The sequence below is a fragment of the Haematobia irritans genome, chromosome 2 (genome assembly GCF_050003625.1).
Source record: "Haematobia irritans isolate KBUSLIRL chromosome 2, ASM5000362v1, whole genome shotgun sequence".
Taxonomy (NCBI): domain Eukaryota; kingdom Metazoa; phylum Arthropoda; class Insecta; order Diptera; family Muscidae; genus Haematobia; species Haematobia irritans.
Genome location: NC_134398.1, coordinates 89,600,203 through 89,611,112, shown reverse-complemented (window position 1 = coordinate 89,611,112; position 10,910 = coordinate 89,600,203). Strand labels below are relative to the sequence as shown.

The 10,910-nt window shown below is 35.3% G+C and overlaps 1 protein-coding gene across 1 annotated transcript; it reads left to right on the top strand.

Annotated features, from left to right (window-relative positions):
- Positions 1–9,878: 9,878 nt before the first annotated feature.
- LOC142224745 (uncharacterized) lies at positions 9,879–10,625 on the top strand. Its single transcript, XM_075294531.1, has one exon. The coding sequence runs from the start codon at positions 9,879–9,881 to the stop codon at positions 10,623–10,625; it is 747 nt and encodes a 248-aa protein (XP_075150646.1).
- The last annotated feature ends 285 nt before the right edge of the window (positions 10,626–10,910 follow it).

The following is a 10,910-nucleotide window of genomic DNA, read 5'->3' as shown; positions in this document are numbered from 1 at the left end:
GGCATGTAGCGCCATCTTGTTGAAACCACATGTCAACCAAGTTCAGTTCTTCCATTTTTGGCAACAAAAAGTTTGTTAGCATCGAACGATAGCGATCGCCATTCACCGTAACGTTGCGTCCAACAGCATCTTTGAAAAAATACGGTCCAATGATTCCACCAGCGTACAAACCACACCAAACAGTGCATTTTTCGGGATGCATGGGCAGTTCTTGAACGGCTTCTGGTTGCTCTTCACTCCAAATGCGGCAATTTTGCTTATTTACGTAGCCATTCAACCAGAAATGAGCCTCATCGCTGAACAAAATTTGTCGATAAAAAAGCGGATTTTCTGCCACTGATTTTGGTAATAAAATTCAATGATTTGCAAGCGTTGCTCGTTAGTAAGTGTATTCATGATGAAATGTCAAAGCATACTGAGCATCTTTCTCTTTGACACCATGTCTGAAATCCCACGTGATCTGTCAAATACTAATGCATGAAAATCCTAACCTCAAAAGAATCACCCTTTATTTGTTCGTTTTAGAATTTTTCTTAAACGGTCTAATAGATCGATATAAACAACCTTTATCACATATTTGACTAAAAAGCGTTAATCAAGTTATCGGTTATTAGCTTTTTCCTTATTTATGAATACCTTTTTCCACAAAACGAAAGGTTTGTGTAAAGTGAGTGGATTTGAAATTTCTGTTCGACAAAATACGAACGAATGGAGTTAGAGAAGCCCAATTTTAGTGGTAACGTCACGATTTCATTCGCATTGATTTTAGTCTCTTTTGTCGTTTAGATAGAGCTTAGAGAAACCAAAACCAGCTGATTTTCGTTTTGCATGCGACCAAAGAGTAGAATTCGGATATCAGAAATAGGCTGTTAATAAGTTGCTGCCTAACGATTTTGTCCTCCTTTTACAATTTCAATCAATAAAACCATAGGTTAGGTTAGGTTAGGTGGTAGCCTGATGTATCAGGCTCACTTAGACTATTCAGTCCATTGTGATACCACATTGGTGAACTTCTCTCTTATCACTGAGTGCTGCCCGATTCTATGTTAAGCTCAATGACAAGGGACCTCCTTTTTATAGCCAAGTCCGAACGGCATTCCACATTGCAGTGAAACCACTTAGAGAAACTTTGAAACCCTCAGAAATGTCACCAGCATTACTGAGGTGGGATAATCCACCGCTGAAAAACTGTTTGGTGTTCGGTCGAAGCAGGAATCGAACCCACGACCTTGTGTATGCAAGGCGGGCATGCTAACCATTGCACCACGGTGGTTCCCCTGTATGTTAATCATTGAAGATTCCAATATGAAGACGAATAAAGGGTTTTTTATTATGTTGGCGTTTTCTTTCTAAAAGGTTTCTTTACACCCAGAAAAAAGTGGGCTTCGAAACTGAAGGAAAAAATGTTCATTAATTTAGTCTACCCATTTTATTTTCATTAAGTTAAATTTCTGTGTAAAGGCCGGTACTCTGTTTGTTGGTGCGAAAAAAGTTCCCCTCAATCATTGTTTCGCGTTGAAATATGATAGTCTTGACAATATATTTTGAAGGAAAAAAAGCCATTTTGGGACTTTTGTGTGTTTATTTCATCAAAATGTTATTGACAACATCGCAAAATGTCACGAAATGTTTACATATACATACGCAACTAGTGGCTCGATTTACACACACTCGCATACATAATAATTAATTTGAAAAAGAAGAAGCAGAAGAAGTTATTTTACAAATAACTCTGGTTTAAAAAACTAATTTTACAATGCTGCATTTTATTTTTAGGAACATAGCAATTAATTCTTGTGATTCCATTCGTTGCTACCACGGTACTATACATGTTGGTTGAAACAAATATTATAGAAGAGGAAGATGGGAGATTGGCTTGCGTCATAACAAATGTTGCATTTACCAGATTAGTTTAATACATGTTTGTAAACTTTTAGTTGTTTTTCGTTTTTATTTTTTAAATGAAAAATGTAATTTTCTTAATGAAACAATGTTAAATTTTAGGCAACAACAAAAAAATTATATTTTCCCCTTTATGGAAATTTATTTCGTGCTCTTAATTTCTTTTTATTTGCATTTTAATGCTATGCCAATACTTGTCGTATACAAAGATTATAGATTTGAGGAAGATGGGAGATTGGCTTGCGTCATACCAAATGTTGCATTTACCAGATTAGTTTAAAACATGTTTGTAATCTTTTAGTTGTTTTTAGTTTTTATTTTTTAAATGAAAAATGTAATTTTCTTAATGAAACAATGTTAAATTTTAGGCAACAATAAAAAAAATTACATTTTCCCCTTTATGGAAATTTATTTCGTGCTCTTAATTTCTTTTTATTTGCATTTTAATGTTATGTCAATACTTGTCGTATACACGTTTGGTTCGAGTATTAAACTAATGTGGTAAATGGTTTGATGTGCTCAGCCAATCTCCCATCTTCCTCTTCTATAATCTTTGGGTTGAAGTGCTACCCCTTGTTTTGCAACATCAATTGCTGTGCTCCTTTTGTTTACATCTTGTTTTGTGTTTATTATCCCGGTGCCCAGTACAAATGTTAGGTCATCGTATTAATTTTATGGTTTTCATTTTTATTTATTTCAATTTCAATTTTTAAATTTTCATTTCATACTATTGTACTTTATTTTTTTAGTGTACATCCAGAAAAAAGTGTCTTCGAAACTAAAGGAAAAAATGTTCATCAATTTAGTTTAGCCATTTTATTTCCATTCAGTTAAATTTTTGTGTCAAATAATAAAATTTACTGGTTTCAGTAAAAAAATCCTAAACTGAAAGCAGTTAGGAATAGTTCATTAACTAGAATAAGGCATGTAATTTTACTAATACTGTTTTCTTCGCTGGGTATAAGAATTTACTACTGAACAAGAAAATTTTATTCACTGATAACAAAGCATTCGTAAAAATAAACAAAATCCGAACTAAAACCAAGTTACCTCAAATTTAGTAAAGATTCTTATAAAATGATAAATTTATTTATTTATTTTATTTATGTATATTCCTACTACGAAGTATTCAATCCTTTCACAACTTAAGGAAACACACTTATTAGAATATAGGAAAATTTCCTACATTTCTTTTATCTACCTGTAATCGATACCTGTCATCGATATGTTTGCGCGTGGGTTGTTTTTAGTTGGAATCGCGTTGTTATGGTATACGGAGAGATTGTTAAAAAATATTATAGTAAAATAATATAATAAAAACAAATAAAATATATAAAATATTTGTTATTTTAAATTAGTGAGAAAATTTTTTGAAAATTGGTTTATAAAAAAAGAAAACACCAGCAGAATAACAACCCCTTCATTCGACTTCATTTTGGAATCTTCGATTATCAGGTAATATTCAGTGACGCTAACCTTTTGTGAAAAAATTGGTTTAGGATTTTTTGTTTATATTTGTATGTATTGAAATTGGAAAAAAGTGGACAAAATTGCTAGGCAGCAACTTTTTCAAAGTGAAAGGTACTAGAAGAAGAAAAAATATTTCAAGGCCAGTCGATGCTGTTGATTCTAAATAAATATATTTAATATATTAATAAAACATGTCTTTTATTGAAGAAAAATGGCCTATATAAATAAATAAAATTCTATTTAAAAACGAAGATAAGCAGTTCTAATTTCGAAGTAAAAGGTTTACCACAAATATGTAAGATTTATCCAAATGAATGAAACTTGTTTGTCAATAAAATCATTCCATATATGAATTCAATTCAGTTACATTTTTTCATTCTGTAGTATAGTGGTACATAAATATAGGAAAAGGTTAACTAATATATGGAATGCATTCTATCTAATTTCTACGAAAATCATATCGTTCAAACAAATAAAAATGTCTTTGGCGCTATACGAAGTTCAATTTTCTTCACAATAAGTTCATTTTAACTTAAAGAAGAGGTCACTTTTTTCTGGGTATACTATTTGCTTTTCTCATTGATATTTTATTTGTTTGGTTTCATTTTTATTTATTTGTTTATTACTTTTACTTTTTACATATTTTTTATTTATTTCATGTCGTTTGGTTGTTCTTGTTAATTTGCAATTTACTTCGCGTTATTTATTTGTGCATACCTGTTGTTTTGTTTACCTCTGCCTCTATCGATGCTTTCTCTGCTTAGGTTATTTTAAGCAGAGCAAAAGCATCGATCGAGGTAAGCATACATATTGTCATTGTTGTTGTTGTCTTCTAACTGTCGCTTACAAGACAAACAAATGAAACAACCAATGAAGGGCACAAACATACATATTTATATACTTTTTATTTTTGATTCCCTTTTTTGTCGTCATTCCCGCATAGGTAGAATTTTAAGTAATAAAGTTATTGTAATTTTGTAATCGAACTGTCGACATATCTCGTCTTCTTATTTTATCGTGTTTCCCACTGGCCCTTAAATTAATTTTTGCAAAGTTTTTAAAATTAATAAATAACGACTTTGCCGGTTAGGAAAAAGCTCCTAATCGTACATTTTGGCGACCGTGACAGAACAGTGTGAAAATATTACAAACAATTTATCGTTTTCGTGCGGAAGTTCTCTATTTTCTCGTCGTTTTCGTGGGAAATTTTTTAAACAATTTGGAAATTAAAAACACTTTCTCGTATTATCGCGAACAAAAACCAATCAAATCACCAAGTACAGTGTACATATTTCCCAACAAAGAACAAACCCAAGTGAAATAACTCAAATAAACTTTTCGTTCTAAAACAATCAAATTTATTGAAATATTTGTCTCTATTAATTACAATAAAAAATATCCAAATTATTGTGTACAAAATCAAGTCGCAGTGGGAACAATAAAAATTAAACAAATTTGCTATTACTAATTCTGCTCCAATTCCAATATAAAAAAAGGAAAATTCTTAAACATTCAAATTTGTGAAATATTTTCCAATAAAACTGTTTTGTCTCGCGGGTGTGTTCTTGTGAGCCATTTAAAAAAATTGTTGTTGTGTTTCCATTTAATTGCCATTGCAAAGCCATCAAAAAGCAATAGTTTCAAATTTGTCTCAAGAGTGGTACAAACATAAAACATTGTGATTTATTACAAATAAGGCAAATAAAAGTGTGTTGTCCCAAATTCAAGCCGTTTGATTTATTTAATATTTTTTTTATTGGCCAATAATTGTACTACAAAATAATTTAAATAAAATTTTGTTGTTGTATATTTTGCAAGCTTTGTCTCCCCACTGTTACGTAATAATTTTGTATAAATTTGTGCTGTCATTTCTCCATTTTAAAAAAAAACATGAGTTTGGAAGAATTAAAACAACAACGTACCATAACGAAGAAAAATATTTCTCGTATAAAAACAGTGATTGAGGCAAATGCCAAAAATAAAAATCTTTCTGTCGCGGATTTGAAGTGTCGCCTTGGAATCTTAGAATCATATTTTAAACAAATTCTTTCGACCCAAACAAAAATTGAAAATCTTGACCCTGATGACAATGGTCGTGGAGACATTGAGGACTTGTATTGGTATATCAGTTCTAACATACAACAGCAACTTACTGATGAAGGGCATAACACAAAATTGTCCGAATCATCATTTTCTATACCGGTACCAACAAATAAACTCCCTCGTCTAAAATTACCTAGCTTTAATGGGAAATGCAGTGAGTACAAAAATTTCATTACTTTTAAACAAATTATCGGTCGTGAACATGGGCTCTCCAATATCGAAAAATTCAACCATTTACTAAACTGCCTCCAAGGACATGCTCTGGAAACTGTGAAAGCATTTCAAATCACGAATGAAAATTATCCCAAGGCGTTAGAACGTCTAAAATCTCGCTACGACAACAATACATTGATTTTTATGGAAAATATTTCAACTCTTTTTTAACTTCCTGATGTCTCAAAGTCAAATTCTGGTCAATTAAGAAGCCTTGTGGATAATGTTTCAGCACTTTACAGTTCATTACAATCGCTTGGTTCAGATAATGATATTGTCAACGCAATGCTGATTCACATTGTTATGCAAAAGGTTGATGGCGATACCAAACGCAAATGGAAAGACTCTCTCGACTTTAGCCAATTGCCAACTTGGGATGATTGTTCCAAGGTTCTTGAAAGAAGATGTCAATAGTTAGAATCACTTGACACCAACATAACTTCGTCCGGAATACCATTCTGGAAAATCTTCGCAAAAGCCATCCAAACAAGTGTATTCTTTCTCGTGTACAAAACGTGTTTGTGCCTTTTGTTCTAAATCTGATCATTATATAGCTCAATGCCAACGCTTTAAGGATATGGATGTGCCCCTTCAGTTTGAAAATGTAAAAAAAACTTGGTCTTTGCATTAATTGTCTTGCTAAAGGTCATCAATTGACTAATTGCCCGTCATCGTTTAAATGCAAAACCTGTTCTCGATCGCATCACACCATGCTTCATCGTTCCCAGTTGGGTCCAAGATCGACTACTTCAGAGCCAACGCCATCCACCTCCAGCGCTGTCACTAACAATACATCTGCCTCAGTCCATACACACATGGAAGCGTCGTCTCCTCATATTCTTCTCACAACTGCAATGGTTTCGTTAAAGACGATTCTGGTTTGTATAAGATAGGAAGGGCTCTTCTAGATTCTTGTTCACAAGTAAATTTCGTCACATATGAGTTTGCACATCGTCTGAAACTACAACGAGTTAAAAAATCAGTTGAAGTTTCTAGCATTGGTAGCACTTGTACAAAAATCAAGCATAATTGTTCCACAACTGTTAAATCTCGGATAACTAACTATGAAGTGCCACTTTCCTTTTGTATCACACCACACATATCGTATTAGGTTAGGTTAGGTTAAAGTGGCAGCCCGATTAAGATTCAGGCTCACTTAGACTATTCAGTCCATTGTGATACCACATTAACTAAAAGTACCTATTACATATGGGCACTTCTAGTTTTAACCGCTGAACCTTCTTGATTATTTTTCTTTGTTGAACCAACCAGATTGTTCCAAAAACAGTAGCAGACTGCTTAAGTTAACGTTTTCCAGATCCGCCAGTAATCTGAAGCTATATGCTCCTAAAAGTTGCTTGCGCTTTACACAAAATGCAGGACACTCACACAAGAGGTGTTTAATTGATTCTTTTTCCTCCGCATCATGACAGCTCATACAATAGTCATTATACTTCGCGCCAATAGTTTTTGCAAAATCGCCTATCAGGCAGCGACCCGTTATAGCAGATATCAGGAGTGATATCTGACGTCTCGAGAACATTAGCATATCTAGTGTGCGGTTTAAGTTGAAATGGGGCCATATTTGCTTGGTGTCGTTACAACCCTTGCAATTCTCCCATCGAACATTTGCCATCATAACAGCCTTCTCACGTAGCATGAGCTTGCAGGTAGCTAGGGGCATACCAACAAATTCTAGTTCCCCTGGAATATGTAAGGTAGTCCCTAGCCTTGCCAACTCATCCGCTTCGCAGTTCCCCGGTATGTTCCTATGGCCAGGCACCCATATTAGGTGAATATTGTACTGCTCAGCCATCTCATTGAGAGATTTGCGGCAGTCGATGGCCGTTTTCGAGTTGAGGAACACAGAGTCCAAGGATTTTATTGCAGGTTGACTGTCTGAGTATATATTAATGCCCACATTTTTTGGAACATTACTTCTCAGCCAATTCGCCACCTCTCTTATTGCTAATATTTCAGCCTGAAAAACACTACAGTGATTAGGTAATCTTTTCGCTATTCGAAGTTCCAGATCATTAGAATATACTCCGAACCCCACTTGTCCATCCAATTTGGAGCCATCAGTGTAGAAATCTATATATTCTTTATTCCCCGGGGTCTGTGTGCACCACGCCTCACTGTTGGGGATTAGAGTCTCAAACTTCTTGTCGAAAAGTGGACTCGCCAAAGTGTAATCCACTACGTTAGGCACATCTGGTATTAACCTGATTCGGAACTGGATGTCTCAACATGGAATCTTCCTCCTAATACTCAACGTGCTGATGAAGGTTTTTTTAAATCTAAGAAAATCGATTTGCTTATTGGTACAGAAACATTCTTCGATATTTTGTCCGTTGGTCAAATCAAACTTGGCCCAGATCTACCAAAACTACAAAAAACTTTATTTGGGTGGATTGTCACTGGCAAATATAATGCTTCGTGAAGGAGTACGAAAATTCAGGACACATGAGCCTGGTGGAAAATCCGAAACTACATGAACCACACTATTATATTCCTCATCACTGCGTCTTTAAACCGGACAGTACGTCGACTAAACTTCGTGTCGTTTTTGACGCATCTTGCCCCACATCAAATCACAAATCGTTAAATGAAATGTTAATGGTTGGCCCTACAATTCAAGAAGAATTATTTTTACTGCTTCTACGTTTTCGCTTGTATCGCTTCGCTCTCACTGCCGATATTGTAAAAATGTATAGGCAAGTTTTGATTGACCAGAGAGATCGTAGATTTCAATATATTTTGTGGAGATACTCAAATCAAGATTAAATAAAAACATACCAGTTAAACACTGTCACATGTGGAACTTCAGCTGCCCCTTTTCTCGCGGTTCGCTCATTGCAGTATATTGCTGATGAATTTATGGATATTTTTGAACTTGGCGCAAAGGCTATTAAAACTTCTTTCTACGTTGATGATTTTCTTGGAGGTGCTGAAACTATCGAAGAATTATCCGACCTGAAGTACCAAGTTACTGAAATTTTTGAAAATGGCTTGTTCCCAATTGGATAAATGGCATTCAAATCATAAGAGTTTTCGCAATGATAAAACGGTTAAAGATTTGAATTTGGACGAGTCCTCATTTACAAGTGCATTGGGCATTTCTTGGGACCAACAAACAGATAATTTCTTATTTTCTTTCTCGCCTAAGTCCTACTCTGGATCAGCAACAAAACGCACTATTTTGTCACTCTCGTCTTCGCTTTTCGATCCTCTTGGATTTCTGGCACCTCTTATAATAAAAGCCAAAATTATCCTTCAAGAACTATGGATACTCAACATTGGCTGGGATGAAACTGTTCCAAAAGACTTACATACTGCTTGGATGAATTTAGTTCACGATTTAGAATTATTACCTGCTCTTCAAATTTCTCGCTATTGTTTGTCAACCAATCCAATTTCCATCCAATTGCATCGGTTCTGTGATTCTTCAATTCGAGCTTATGGTTGTTGTCTCTATATCAGAGTCAAAACTATGTCTGGTAAAGTGCATTCACAACTTTACACAGCTAAATCTAGAGTTGCCCCAACCAAACGAAAGTCATTGCCGAATTTAGGACTGTGTAGAGCGCAACTTTTGTCTCGATTATATATGAAAACACAAAATATTCTTAACATTCCAAAAAGTTCCGTATTTTTGTGGACTGACTCGCAGATAGTTCTTCATTGGCTCAAGCAACATTCTTCGACACTTTCTGTATTCGTGGGGAACAGAATTTCTGAAATACAGGTTCTACAAGTGGTTGGAAATGGCGCCATGTACCTTCCAGTTTGAATCCTGCTGATATTGTCTCAAGGGGATCTACTGTTCAAGAACTAAAGTCATCAATTTGGTTTTCTGGCCCAGATTTTCTTACTCAGGAGTCAGAGAAATGGCCTCCAAACAGGTGTGATGAAATTAACCATGAAATCGTGAACAAAGAGAAACGGAAAACTACTCTGAATCTTCAATTACAACCCAACAGAGTTTCACAATTTGTTAAAAATTGCAGCTCATATATAAAAATTATTCGAGTTGTTGTCTGGATATTTCGCTTTTTCTATAAGTTATCGTCTTCAAAATCGACTTTTGCCACTACTGACACTTTACAACTACAAGAACTAGATCGCGCTGTTCTGTCTATTGTATGGAATATTCAACAAACACATTTTAAAGATGATATAAAGCGTGCATGAAACAAGATCCTGAAGGTTCCCTAAAATGTCTCAACCCGTTTATTGACTCTTCAAGTGGCATAGACATTCTGAAGGTTGGAGGTCGATTGGAATTGACTGATATTCCTGAGGCACAAAAACATGCAATTATTTTGCCAAAGAACAACAACTTTGTAATATGTTACGTTCGCCATCTTCATATCAAAAATTATGGTGCTGGTCCAAAGGCCTTGGTTTCGCTGACCCGAATGCGCTACTGGATAATCAACTTACGAAGTCTTTGCCGCAAGATCGTTAACTCATGTCCCCATTGTATTCGCTATCGGCCAAAACTTCTTCAACAAATGATATCAAATTTGCCTGTGGATCGTCTTAACCCATCCACAGGTTTTGCGAGATGTGCCGGGGATTTCTGTGGTCCTGTCAACACTTACTTACGCATTCAATGTAAAATACCTTATAAGACTTACATTGCTGTTTTTGTTTGCCTCGCAACAAAAGCAGTCCACATCGAAGCTGTCTCCGATTTGTCAACAGACGCTTTCATCGAAGCGCTCAAAAGAATGATTGGTCGAAGAGGTTTACCGACGGACATCTATTGCGACAATGGCACTAATTTTGTCGGCGCGAACTCAAAACTGAAGGACCTGAAAATGTTTCTCTTTGATCAAAATCATCAAAATGAAATAGTTAACTATTGTGCCAATGAATTCGTAAATTTTCATTTCATTCCGCCACGTGCGCCCCATTTTGGCGGGCTATGAATCGAACCCTTTCGAACACTCGACTTACTTTTGAAGAACTTGTCACAGCACTAGTCGAAATTCAATCCATTTTAAACTCAAGGCCGATTTCCCCGATGTCACCTGACCCCAGCGAGTTTGAAGCCTTCACTCCAGGCCAGTTCATCACTGGCAGTGCCTTACGCTCTCTACCTGAACGTGAAGTCACATCAAACAATATAAGCAATCTGGAACACTGGTCTCAGATTACAGCAATAAAACAACGATTTGGGAAGAAATGGTCTCATGAGTACATTAACGAACTGC